General features: G+C 36.7%; 1 protein-coding gene across 1 annotated transcript in view; it reads right to left on the reverse strand.

The window, feature by feature from the left end:
• Positions 1–15287, reverse strand: part of CNBD1 (cyclic nucleotide binding domain containing 1) — a 593156-nt gene that overhangs the window by 145123 nt on the left and 432746 nt on the right. Inside the window, 1 exon segment of the mRNA XM_036742093.1 lies at positions 2958–3095. Coding sequence (XP_036597988.1) covers positions 2958–3095 — 138 coding nt within the window.

A 15287-nucleotide genomic window follows, 5' to 3' on the forward strand; every position in this document is an offset into this window, starting at 1 on the left:
TACATACACACACACACACACACACACACACACACACACACACACACACATATATATATATATATATATATATATATATATATATATATATATATATATATATATATATATATATATATATATAATACATAGGAATGGAAGGGAAGGGTCCCTGCTATTCTGCCCCTCACAATCCTGCACAATGTATTGGTGATGCTATAATATCTGTATCTATATCTATTGCTATACATGTATATGTATATGCATATATATGTGTATGTATATATTTACATATATATATACACAGAGAGAGAAATATTTGTGTAAGTGTATGTACGTATGCATGTATGTTCAGAGGCACTGGATTTGATTGAATGGGGGAGAGCAGGTAGAATGTGACATGGTCAGATTTGTGCTTTAGGAAAATCGGTTTGACAGCTTAGTGGAGGATGAAGTGGAGTAGAGAGTGGAGTGGAATGAGGAGAGACTTGAGTGAGATGAGTAAGCAACACAGGTTACATCATGGGGACAGGATATCATCAGTTAGTAAGCCAAAAGTATCTGTTCCATGATGGAAAGATCCTGTTGTACCAGAATGTTCTAATAAGAGTAAAGAGAGTAAAGAAGAAGTGATCAAAGGAAGCACGAGTCTTCAGGGTCCATAAGAATTAGGATTGTTGCTTTGTGAATAGCCACCATACAGCATAATGGATAGAGGGAAGGAATGGGAACAAGGATTCATATAGTGCTTACTCCATAACATGCATGGTCAAGCGCTTTACAATATCTTATCTGATAATATGCTGAGCCTGGATTCAGGAAGATGTGGGTTCAAATCCAACTTCAAACATTTACAAGCTGTGAGAACCTGAGTAAGTCCCTTCACCTCTGTCTGCCTCGGTCTCTTCAGCTGAAGATGAAGATAAAAACAGCACCTACTTTATAGGGTTATTTTAAGAATTAAATGAGATACCATTTGTAAAGGGCTTGGCACACAGGAGAAGCTTAATAAAGGCTTGTTTCTTTCCTTCCTTCTTAAACCTTGTAACAGAGAGAGACCATGTGATGAAGTAGAAAGAACCATGAATTTATGGTTAGGAGATGCAGGTTCAAATTATGTCTTCAATACCTATGGAGCCATGTTTAACTCACTTACTGTTACTGAGCCTGCTTTCCCTTCTATAAAATGGAGGCAACATTTGCACTTTCAACTCTCTTGGGTCAATATGAAGAAAGGTGCCACAGAAAGTTACATTATTATTATAATTGTCCCAACAAATGAAAACTCTCATATGAAGTAACAGTAAATATTATCAAAACAATGGAAACACTATGTCGTGAGGTCATTATGGCAGTGGGGGAGGTAGTTTCCAGGGCATTTTACCCTCTAGGAGTCCACTTAAAGTTTACAGCAGGGTACAACAATCTACTCCAGAGCAATTTCTTCTTTGACCAAAATTCACTTTTCACATTCTGCAAGGCAATATCAGCAGATGAATTGGGCTACACCCTGTGTAGGATGTGTGTACTGCAGGAAGTTCATGGGGTAGAGGAGACAAGATCATAATATTTTTACTATCTGTGTAATCGCACCCTTGTTCAAAAGATTACTGGAGTCATTATTTTAAAAAACTTCTGGGAAGAATTGGGAGTAACAGGAAAATAAATAGAGTATTGATGGTCATAGCTTGGTTGAAAAGCAACTTTCCACTAACCCTTTGTCTTTCCCCTGATTATACTGTGTATTCTTTGATGATCAAGTTTAACAAACACCTGAGCCCCTGGAAACATTTCAGACTCCTTTAGATGAGTAAGAGGGGGAACCTATATTTGTGTTTTTAATTGTCAATGCAGTGACGCAATGGTCAGGGCATTTTTGTGCTTTGGAGGACTTCACTAACATTGTCTCCCTCTGCAGACATGAATCATAAAACTTCACTGCCTTCATAACCTGCACAAATCTGAAATCTAATGATTACAATATGAAATCTGAGGAAATCTGAAGGCTCAAATGAATGTACTGCTAGCAACCCCACACTATTTACAGTAATGATTCTTCACATTGCATACTGCTGCATCTAGCATAAGACATTTAATAAATGTTTACTGAATTTGAATTGGCCAAAAAGAATAGTGAGTCCCATTAGATCTGACTGTACTATGACATACACAAAAGAGCATCCCTAATACATGAAACACAGCCATGTCATCATAGATGGATAGATAGATAGATAGATAGATGGATAGATGGATGGATGGATGGATGGATAGAGAGATAGATAGACGGATGGATGGATGGATGGATAGATAGAGAGATATGCATGTATATATGTATCTATGTACACAATATTCATACACACATATAGATCTATGTTTATATAAGTATCTATGCATATAAACACATATATTTCTATTTATTTATATATGTTCACATATCACAATATGTTGCATATTATGTAACATAATATGCAATACATTATAATTTACATTACATAATATAATATGATGTTATAATATAGTATAATAAAACATAGTATATAATTCATCCAATGGTATGTTATATTTTATAATATGTAATACATTGTAATAATATATAAGCATATATAAATAAATAGAAATACTAAATAATGATATATATTTATATGTATACATATATAAGATATTATATTTTAATGATAGTAGAATATAAGATAATGTATGTTACAATATACTACACATTATATTATACAATTCATTAAATTGTATATTATAGCATATACAATATAATATATAAGTATATATGACTAAAAGAATTATATATATATATATAAAACTATATATGTCTATATGTACAATACATATATACACATAAGATAGCATATGGTATATTGCATTTTCTCACATAGTATGATATCTAATATAATGATGTAATTTGTAATGTTATTGTATTTTCTATATTACATATGACTATTTTACATCTGGGAACATGCTCACCATACCTCTTTAACCTTGGCATACTCCTTTGCATTGATTTTAAGAAGTTCACAATCATCTTCCATGATAAGAGAGTACAAGTTTGAACCCACCTTAGGTTCAGGCAACTCTATCAGTGTGCCAAAGCCACTCCAGGGACCAAGCTGTAAAGAAAACAAAAGGGAAAGTGATTTATTCTAGCATTTAAAATTATAAGAAGGTATGGAAGCAGTAGTGGTGACACTGGAGAAGGGGGAGACCTGACAAAGTAATCTTGTATGTCTGAACTGTAATGCTACTACTGAAGGATCAGACTCCACACTGTACCTGAATGGATTGTTTTACACTATTTCAATTCAATTCATTTCTCAGGCATATCAATCACAATTATGGACAATCTGTGTTAGTCACTGAGGATACAAAGGTTAAAAGTTATATAATCCCTTTCCTCAAACTTAAAATCTAAGAGCAGGGGAGATAGACAGATCTCTCTCTCTCTCTCTCTCTCTCTCTCTCTCTCTCTCTCTCTCCTCTAACAGAAGGGTATATCTATTTATGTACATATGTATGCACATATATATGTCTACAGACATATAAGTATATATATCTGTACATACACACATACACACACACACTTACAATATAAGCATCATACAAGGTAGAATGTGATGGTATAAAGGAAAGATTGGAACAACCTAAGAAAATTTAAAGACAAAATGATCCATCTGTTGGAAGATCAGAGAAGGCTGAAAGGAGGAGGTTAAAAAAAACACCTGAAGATTGCAAAAGGCAGAAATGAGTAGAGAGTGCATTTCAGGCATGGGTGGACAATTTAGGTGGGAAAATACAGGATGAAATCAAAAGAACAAAAACAACTAGTGATATAATTTATTTGGGGCAAAAAAACTTGCATGAAAGGGAGAAACAAAATGCAGGAAAGTTTGGCTACACACACACTATAGTGGGCCTTAAATACAGTCAGAAGGTTTTTCTTTACTTTTTCTTTTTTTTAATCTTTGAAGCAATGGTAAACCTTGAAGTCTGTAGAACAAAAAGTGGCATGGCCAGACCAAGTAACCATATGAATGGGGAAAAGGAAATGGATATGTGAAATATCATTAAGGTAGGACTTGTTACACATTGAAATGACTCAATGAAGAGGTGAGAGGACTTTAAAATGAATCCATGCACACTAAAGCATCATTTGTAGAGCTATAAATTACTACAACCATTCTGAAAAGCAATTTCAATTATGCAAATAAAGTGACTAAAATGTCCCTAACCTTTCATCCAGAGATTCTACTATTAAGCATATATACCAAGGATGCCATTAATAATAATAAAAAAGGTTTCCAAATACACCTAAATATTTATAGCAGTACTTTGGTGCTAGCAAAGTAGATGCTTATCTATTAGGTACTACAAAGTAGATGCCTATTAGGGGATAGACAAAGTGTGGTACATGAATATAATGAAATATAATGTGCTATAAAATTATAAATATGAAGAATACAGAGAATCATCAAAAGATTTACATGTACTAATGCAAAATAAAGTAACAAAAGACAAGAAAACAATATACATAATGACTACCATGATGTAAATTAAAAGAAAAAGGCAGAACAATAGAAAAATGGATGTTTCAAAATTAAAAAGAACTAGCATGACTCCAAAAAAGAGATATGAGAAGATATCCTTCACCACTCTTTCATAGAATTATGGTCTATATATGTAAATTGTATAATATATTGTCAGATTTTTTGTTATACTGATTTTTTTCTTCTTTAAAAATATGTTATATGGTATGGCTCTACAAGAAAGAAGCTATATGATGAAACTTAGCCAATGTGAAAACCAACTAAATAAATACAAATAAAAATTTGTTTAAAAATGATGATTATAAGACTCAATGACTAGTCCAATGGAAATACCATTAACAGAAAAAGGGAAATTAAGAAGAGGGACAATGTTAAGGGAAAGATGATTGATTCAATTTTCCATCCTGTATCAAAGAAGATCATAAGATTCAGGGCAAGAAATAATCTTGAACTTCATCTAAGTCCAATCCCTTTGTTTTATAAATGAATGAACTGAGGTACAAAGACATGTAATCATTTATCTGCTTTCACATAAGTAGTGAGCAGCAGAATCAGGACATTTTGTGGGTTATTTAGGTGGAAAAGTGATGCAGCAAACAGAACATTGGAACTGGAATCAAGATGACTTAAATTCTTTCCTCAGTTAATACTAGCTATTTCACTGTGCACTTTAAATTTTTCAACTTTAAAATGGGGATAATGATAACACCTTCCCAACAAAGTTGTGGTGAGGATCAAATTAGATGACATGTGTAGAGCTTTATAAAACCCTAAAGCTTTCTATAAATGCTAGTTTGTTATTATCTTATTGCTATTATTATTACTGATTATATATTGTTATATGGTCTCCCTAGTGCTGTAAACTCCCTGCAGGCAGGAACTATTTTCATCTCTGTCTTTGTGTTCCTAGGGCCCACCTAAGCATTTATAATATATTGTAAGTGCTTAATAAAAGTTTCCTGATCGACTGACTGAAGGTAAGATCATGGATGGATTTGGAAGTCATTTGCACAAGAGGCTAATGAAGTCAGTGGAAAAGTTTATCAAAGAAACTACAGAGAGAGAAAGAAGCAAGCAGAGGATAGAGCCTTAGGAGAAACATACACTTGGGAGTTGTGAGGATGGTGAAGAATCAAGAAAGACCAGTCAGTTAGGTAAGAAGGGAACCGAGTAAAAAGCAGAAACACAGAGACCAAAGTAGGAAAATGTTTCAAACTGGGGCTAATCAATAGTGTCAGAAAACACAGAACAAGTAAGAGGAAGAAGAAGAATTTTTTTTTAATTTCACTATATTGAAAAAGCAGTCATGTGTGACTTTGGTGAAAGTCGTTTGAACAGAGCATTAAGGATGGAATTCAAATTCAGTAACTGGAGGAAGCAGATATTAGACTTCTTTCCTGAAGTGTAATAGCGCAATGGAGAGTGGAGCCAAGGTGGAGAAGTGCAAGCAGGGTCATACCCAAGCTTTCTCACAAATTCTTTCAGATACTTCTAAAAAAGTGAATCTGAACAAATTTGAGAGAGGTAGAATCCACTAAGAGACACAGTGTGTAAGATTTCCAACCCAGGAGAGTCCAGAAAGTCAACAGGAAAGATCTGTTGCTCCAGACTGGGAGAGTGCTGAGCACACAGAACTACACCTGACCAAATCGAAATGGGAGCAGGCCCAGCCTGCTGGCTGTGGTGACATTCCCCAGGCCTCTCAGTACAGGACAGGAATCTGTTAGAGCTAGGTGAGACAAAAGTGCAGAGACTGTGGCAGCAGCAGCAGCTACTTTCGGGGCTATCAGCCCACAGTCTAAAGGTTTGAAACTCATCTTCTTGAACTTCTGGGAGCCATGATGACCCTTGAATAACCCAGAGAATACTGCCTTAGGAAAACACTGGAATAGAGGAGCCCAAAGTAGGGGCTCAGCAGTCTTTAGCTTGGGAAGCTAGGGAGACAGCCCCTGCTGGGGTGATAGAAGGAGACCAGTGCAGGAAGGGAGGCATTCCAGCAAGCCCCACCTCAGGAGACCAGTGGGAGTTATTGAGCCCCAGAGGGGTGGAGCCTGCAAGCATCAACACCAGGACCCCAGGCATGCCTTTGCACAGCCAGGGGAATTGGCAGACACCAGTGCAGACAAAGGCTGAGGCCACCCCTGCTACAGTGCAGCCCTAAGGGCAGAGGAGACTTCCAGCAGCCAAACCATCCCTCTCCCACACCTCATGCTGTGAGCTTCAGTGTAACCCCAGTGAAACTAGGAAAGACTTTACTGGACCTCTAACCTTGGTACAGCACCAGCTGAGCTGCAGCAGTATATAGCTTCTAGTTGACAGAACCAGAGGCCACAGACACAAAGCCAGTAACCAGGCCCCTAGCTTCCAATACAAGAAGCTTGAGACAGAGCCCCCAGGGCCCAAAAAGCAGAGATTCACTTTAAAAGCCAGGAAAAAGGCAACTACCATGAAGGAACAAACTAGAAAAGCAAAAAAGACCATTGAATCATATTATGGGAACAGAGAAGATCAAAATACGAATTCAGAAGAGAACAGCATTGACACTACACCCACATCTGATACCACAAAAGGGAATATGATCTTGTCTCAAGACCAAAAAGCATTCCTGGAAGAGCCCAAAGAGGATTTTAAAAGCCAAATTAGAGAGGTTACAGAATCTAACAGTAGAAAACGAATCCCTGAAAAGTAAAATTGGCCAAATTTGAAAGAGAGATGCTGAAGCTATCTGAAGAAAACTATTCATTAAAAATTAGAATTGGGCAAATAGAAGCTAATGACTCTATGAGGTATCAAGAATTAGTCAAACAAGAATTTGAGCAGATCTGAGAGAGATAGAAGACACTAGGAAACTGAGTGTGGCAGACTTCAAGCCCAGGAGACTCCACAGAGTTGACTGGATGGATCTGTGGACTGAGAGATCACTGGGCATGGAAACTGTACTCAACCTTACCAGAATAGGAGCAGCAGCAGAACTCAGCCAGCAAAGCCGGCTGGGAGAACTCTGGGCACGTGGAATGAAACCATACCAGAGCAAGAGTGGGAGCAGACCCAGAGCTGAACTGCTGACTTCAGTGGCATTCTCCAGGCCTCTCAGCCCAGTATGGGAATGTGTTGGAGCTATGTGAGACAGCAGCACAGATCCTGCGGCCACAGCAGAAGCTACTCATAAGGCATTCAGCCCATAGTCTGAAGGTATGAAACTCGCCTTCTTGAACTTCCAGGAGCCATGATGACCAAGTAAAATGACTCTCATCCCTCCCTTGAATAAACCCAGAGAACACTGCCTTAGGAGAAAGCCTGGAATAGAGGAGCCGGAAGTGGAGGTTTAGTAATCTTATAGCTTGTGAGGTTGGGGAAATGGCCTCTCTTGTGGTGGCAGAAGGAGACCAGTACAAGAAGGGAGGCATCCCAGCAGGTCCCACTTCAGGAGACCAGTAGTAGTTCCTGAGCCCCAGCGGGGGTGGAGCTGGCAAACACCAACACCAGGACCCAGGTATGCCTTTGCTGAGGCTGAGACCACCCATACTATATAGCACAGCCCTAGGGGAAGAGGAGACTTCCAGCAGCCAAACCATCCCTCCTCCACACAGTGACATCCCCCTCCCAGGGACTCATAAAGACCTCACTGGTCCTCTTTCCTTGGCACACCAGCCAACTCCAGCACCAGCACCAGCACATGGCATATAGTGACAGCACTATAGAGCCTCTAGCTGACAAAACCAGAGGACACAGCACACAAAGCCAGTAAGCCAGCCCCCAGTGCCCAGCACAAGAAGCTTGGGACAGAGCCCCCTGGGTCCCAGAAGCAGAGATACAATCAAAAAGCCAGGAAAAAACCAACCACCATGAAGAAAGAGTCTAGAAAAGTAAAAAAGACCATTGAATTGTATTATGGGGCCAGAGAAGATCAAAATATGAAATCAGAAGAGGACAGCATTGACACTATACCCACATCTGAAACCTCAAAAGTGATATGAACAGCTCTCAAGACCAAAAAGCATTCCTGAATGAGCTCAAGGAGGATCTTAAAAACCAAATTAGAGAGGTAAAAGAAAAAATGGAAAAAAATTCACTGATGAGAACAAATCTTTAAGAAGTAAAATTGGCAAAATGATTAAGGAGCTTCAGAATCTGTTCAGAGACAATGACTCCTTGAAAAGTAAAATTAGCCAAGTGGAAAAGAGGTACAGAAGCTAAACGAAGATAACAATCTATTAAAAATTAGAATTGGGCAAGTGGAAGCTAATGACTTTATAAGGAATCAAGAATGAGTCAAAATATCTAAAGAATGGAAAAATAGAAGAAAACATAAAATATCTCATCAGAAAAAACACCTGACTTGGAAAATAGATCCAGGAGAGACAATCTAAGAATTATTGGTCTACTGGAAAGTCATGATGAAAAAAAGAGCCCAGACAATATCTTTTAAGAAAACATCAAGGAAAATTGCCCCAAGGTCCTAGAACCAGAGGGCAAAAGAGCCATCAAAAAGAATCCACTGATCACCCCCAGAAAGAGATCCCAAATTGAAAATTCCAAGCAATATTGTCATCAAACTCCAGAATTATCAGATTAAGGAGAAAATACTGCAAGCAGCCATAAAGAAACAAGGCAAATATCATGGAACTACAGTCAGGATCACCCATGGTCTTGCAGCTCCTACAATAAAAGACAGGAAAAATTGGAATATGATATTCCAAAAGGCAAAGGAGCTTGGACTACAACCAAGGATCAACTATCCAGCAAAACTAAGCATAATTTTTCAGGCAAGGAGATAGACATCAAATGAAATAAGGGAATTCCAGACCTTCTTCATGAAAAGGCCAGAGTTCAATGGAAAATTTGATCTTCAAATCCAAAACTCAAGAGAGACATTAAAAGGTAAACAGGGAGGGAAAAAAACTTGTTATTCAATAAGGAGAAAATGTTTACACCCTTATATAGGATTATATTGTTTTACGTATGTTTTACATATATATATATATATATACATATATATGCTAATCTTGGGGATGGTATAGTTATTATGACAATCAAAAGGGATATACATAGACAGAGGATGTGAGTATAAATTAACTGATGTGATGAGCAAAATCATAATTAAAAAGTGCAAAGGGATTGGTCTGGGTTAAGAGGTAAGGACAAGGTAGAAAAGGCAAAATACATCATATAAAGGGACACAAAAACATATTATAGTAGAGGGAAGGAAGGGAGGGAGAAGAGTGTTTGAGGTTTACTTTCACTGGATTTGATTCAAGAAGGGAATAACATACTCTGATAAGTATAAAAATCAAACTTGTCCTACAGGCTAAGTAGGAGGGGGTAGGGGAAAGAAAAGGGCAGGGTGGTTAGAAGTAGTAAGGCAAAAAGGGTAAGATAAGGGAGGAACTGGAAGGAAGGAAATATGGAGGGAGGCAGTGGTCAAAATCAAAACTCTTTTGAGGAGGGAAAGGGAGAAATAAAAACATAAACATAAAGACACTGATAGCAATCATAACTGTGAATGTGAATGGGATAAACTCTCCCATAAAAGAGGCAGATAGCAGAATGGATTAAAAACCAAAATCCTACAATATGTTGTTTACAAGAAACACATTTGAAACAGGGGGATACACACAGTGTAAAGCTAAGAGGCTGGAGCAGAGTATATTATGCTTCAGCTGAAGTAAAAAAAAAAAGCAGGGGTAGCAATCTTAATCTCAGACAAAACAAAAGATAGATCTGATTAAAAGAGATAAGGAAGGAAACTATATGCTGCTCAAAGACACCACAGACATGATTCTATGCATTCTGGTAACCTATGATACAACAGCAACTTCCTTAAATTCAAGTATACTGATAAATTAACTCTTAAATATATTAACATTCCAAAAAAAGCCCAGGTTCTTTCCTTATCAAAGATAATCTTAGTTGAATTTTTATATCATTCTTGTGATTTTTTCCTTAGTTTTCCTGAGTCATTTGAAACGATGCTCTCAGTTTTGTTTTGAGAAGCACCTGAAAAGTAAGTAACAACCACTATAAGGCAAATTGGGTTAATTTTTAAAAATACATGCCAGAGTAACTAACCTAATTTCATTTTTAATAGGGTTATTGAGCTATTGAATAAAAGGAATACCATAAATGCAGTATATTTTTATTTCATTAATACAATTGACCAAGTTTCTCACAATATTCTTGTGGAGAAAGTGTATACTATTTAGATTATTGTTATTATTATTAATAAATATCCATATTAACACATTAATAACAATATCATATTAATTGCTAGCATTTCTATAATGCTTTAATGCTGCAAAATGCTTTCACAAATATTATTGTACTCTATACCCACAACAACCTTGGGAGGTAGGTACTATTATTATGCCCATTTTATATAGGAGGAAATTGGGGCTGATTGAGATGGCCCAACCTCAACAGACAGTTATAGAAACCAGATAGTCAGATTGGCATTGAAAAAAATTCTTATCAGTCTGGAGCAACGGATTAAATATAATAACATATCACATCACATCTATCAGATTGACTAACATGACAAAACAGGAAATTGATAAATGCTGGAGAGGATCTGAGAAAACTGGAACGTTAATGCATTGTTGGTAGAGTTGTGAACTTATCCAACTATTCTGGAGAGCAATTTGGAATTGTGCCCAAAGGGCTATAAATCCAGCAATATCACTTCTAGGTTTATATCTCAAAGACATCATAGTAATGGGAAAAGGACATGCATGTACAAAAATATTTATAGCAGCACTTTTTGCGGAGGCAAAGAATTGGAAATTGAGAGGAAGTCCATGAATTGGGAATGGCAGAACAAGATGTGGTGTATGAATATATTGGAATACTATTGTGCTATAAGAAATGATGAGCAAGTGGACTTCAGAAAAACCTGGAAAGGCTTATATAGACTGAAGCTGAGTGAAATGAGCAGAACCAGAATGTCATACGCAGAAACCACCACATTGTGAGATGACTAACTTTCATATACTTAGCTCTTCTCAGCAATTCAAGGATCTAAGAAAACTCCAAAGGATTCATGATGAAAAATGCTATCCACATGCAGAGAAAGAACTTTGGAGTTTGAATGAGAATGGAAGCATACTATTTGCTCTCCTTTTCTTTTGTTGTTTTGTTTTGTTTCTTCTTTCTCATGGTTCCTACCATTACTTCTAATTCTTCTTTACATCATGATTAATGTGAAAATATGTTCAATATGAAATCATAAGTAGAGCCTATCTCAGATTGCACACCATCTTGGTGAGGGGAGAGAGGAAGGGGCAGACATCCCCCAAATGCACCAATGGGTTTGCAGCCTGTCAATTACACTCAACCTGGCTTAGCCCCTCTGCTGAGACAGTGTTACCCAGGTGTGGCCATTGACCATGTTACAGCTTCATGTAGCCACATGTAAGATTTGGGTGATGGTGGGACACCAAAGGTGGATGAGCATCCCTGAAAAGAGCTCAGCAAGCCCTCATGCCAGAGGTGCTAGTCCTCCATGAACACCTCATACACTCCAGTACACATAGTAAGATATTGATAAATGTGTTTGAATTCATAAATGTCCACTGGATGGTGAGCAAGGTGATGAATGGACTTGATGCTTTGACAAATCAAGACTGATAAAATAAATTTCAGAAGATTAGCCAAAAGAACAGTAAATTTAAGGGGGACATGAAGACATTCTCAAATATTTCTGTTGTCATGCAGAAGGATGACTAGACACATTTTCCTTGGTCTCAAAAGACAAAAGCAGGAACATTGGTTGGATACCCACCTCTTTCCAGAGAGGTGATGGACTGAAAATACATAATGATTTTGAGTATTGGCAATGTGGGAATTTGTTTCACGGGACTATTGCATGGTTGTTATGAAAGGATTTTTAAATTGTTTAATTGGTTGAGCAGTGAGAGGAAGACAAAATTTTTAAAAGACATTTTAAAAGACATAATTATAAATATATAATATTTAAAAGACTAATATCATGTGAGTGGAATAATGAAAAGACCAATGGATTTAGAGTCAGAGGTTTGGATTCAAATTCTGGCTCTGCTACTTATAAACTGTGAACTTGAACAAGTCATTTGATGTCTGACTCTCAGTTTTTTCATCTCTAAAATGAGGGAATAAAAGTCTCTTCCACTATAAATTTGTGACCCTCTAAATCAGATTTGGATTAATATAAGGAAAATTTTCCTTAAAAAATTAGAGCAACAATATGGAAATATGTTTTGCATGACTTCACAAGTATAATTGAAATCAAACTGCTTGTCTTCCCAAGGAGGGATAAAAGGAGTTGAGTGAGGGAGAAAATTTAGATGACAAAATTTTTAAATGATTGTTAAACTTTACCTTGATGCAATTCAGATATATTTAATGAAATAAATATAAAATTTAAATTACTGTAATGAAGGATTTTGAGGAGGGTTTTATGGAAGCATCATGAATATCATCATTCACTAATAAAGCAATTTCATTCTTTGTTTAATCTTGAAAAAATAGATCAACACAAAAGTTGAATGGTCTGTCTTGGTAACTATTAGTGAATTTCCCATCACTTGAGATCATTGAATATAAAAAGGAAGATTACTTGCTGAGAACGTCATGAGGAAGACTGGTTGGATTAGATGCCCTCTAAGGTACTTTAAGCCTTGTAGATTCAGTATCCATGATTTTTTAATGTATTTCTCATTACAAATTAGCAGATGTGTATGCGGATGCATTGGAGTAGATGAAGATGGAAAAAGAGCAACAGAGAGACAGAAACAGTGTGAAAACATCATGTTGGGGAGGTTTTAAAAAATTCTAAAAAGAGAAAGGAACTTTAAAAAGTTCTTGTGATTATTCTTCTTGCCTTCTTCTCACTGCCTTTGGCTTCCAGACTTCTGTGCTTGAAGCAAATTCAGTAACTAAGATTAGAGCTGCTGTTTTTAAACCAAGAAAAGGCCTTGTTCTCCATAGTGAAGGACATGTTTTTTGGAGATAACATTATTTACATTCAGTTACACAAAGTCTCTTTCCCAGAGAGGTTTCATTTAATATTCCCCAGGATTTCCATCTTAGTGACATTTGTAGATATTACATCTGATAACTTCCAAGTGCAGAGGGGAGCACACCAAGAAAGTAGATATAGAATTGACTACAATCCATAAATACAGCCTGCTCACCAGGGATCTGGGCACTGTTAGAGATTTCCTCCAACGAAGATACTTGGCTTGTACAAGTACGGCTGCACCAAATTCCCCTAACAATGTCTGAGCTGCTTGTAATAGTCTGAGGAGAATTTCAACTTCTAACATTTCACCTTCAGGTTTTCCTAGACATGTTCGTAGGACCATAATAAAGAAAGCCACCATAGGAACTAATTTTGCTCTTCCAATTCAGCCGGTCTGCTCTACTTTGTCTTTTTGTATTACTGATGTCAAACCTCTGTTCCTTTAGCATACCTTCCTCTTCCTCTTTGAGTAATGATGGTCTCAGTAGATGAAGGGCTATAGTAAATTTCCAGGCATATAGAATTCCCCAAAGCAGATCACCTAAGCCAAAGTGGCTTTGTGTCACTAAGGTCACAAAGACCTAGATTGTGAAAATGGAACATAAACCAGGACTATACAAAGAATAAACCAGGACAACTGCTTTGAGATGCAATGTAAACATATGGAGAAGAAACAGAGTGATAAACATTACACTCCCATCCTATCAACTATTCAACTTCCAATCATTTCGACTAAGTTATTCAGAAAGAAATATATTAAGAATATCAAAACTAGATCTCTTGATCCAAAATGAAAGATGATATTTGAAAGCTTCAGTATATCTGTGATCACATCAGTGTAGGTACTCGGTAGTACAGTATGGATTACAAATGGACTTGAAGTCAGGAAGGCCTAGGTTACAGTTCTGCCTCAGACACTAACTAGCTGAATGACCCTAGACAAGTAACTTAACTTTATCAATTTCCTCAACTGTAAAATGAAAGGATTTGTCTAGATTATCTCCAAGGACTCTAAAGCTATGATCCTGTGATAATAACATTTCTATCAATAACCTCATAGAGCTATGAAGATCAAATGAGATAGTGTATGTAAAGAGATTTGCAAACCTTAAATAGTTATATATTAAGGTCAGTTACTATGACTATTATCACAGCTATCATTCTCCTATATAATTCTTCTCCATTTATTTTTGTAAGTCTTCTACACAGGCCTGCCCAATGTGCTAGAGGCTCCTTCTGCTGTGTCACTTAATATTTCATCATGATAATGTATCTATCTCCTTGACCTATCAAATATGTTTAACCTGGTTCTCATTGAGTGAATAGCTATACAATAGCCAACTTCTTCCCCTAAATGGATTAATTTTTCCTTAAAACGTATTGAGATCACACTAGAGTCTTTGTTGATTCAGGGACCAAAAAGCAAAATAAATGACTCAAACCTTTAGTTGCCTGATCTAATCAAGAATGGAAGATGTTCCCAATAGCTTTTTTCCTTTAATTTTTAATTTATGGAATAAAACAAGCTTTCCCATAACATAGTACAATAAAAAGATGACTTCACATGAAAGGAAAAATTATCCTACTTGTATGGGGGGGTGGGGTTAGCATATTGTCCCTACTATTTCATCCCACCTTCTTTTTCCATCATATAGAGGCTTCTTGCATATGACATCATTGGTAATAAGATTCAGTCTAATTACATCTATTATGTATTATATCAACATGTCCAAAACAACTCATCATCTTTTGCCCCAAATCCT

The sequence above is a fragment of the Trichosurus vulpecula genome, chromosome 1 (assembly GCF_011100635.1).
Source record: "Trichosurus vulpecula isolate mTriVul1 chromosome 1, mTriVul1.pri, whole genome shotgun sequence".
In the NCBI taxonomy this organism is placed as follows: Eukaryota; Metazoa; Chordata; class Mammalia; order Diprotodontia; family Phalangeridae; genus Trichosurus; species Trichosurus vulpecula.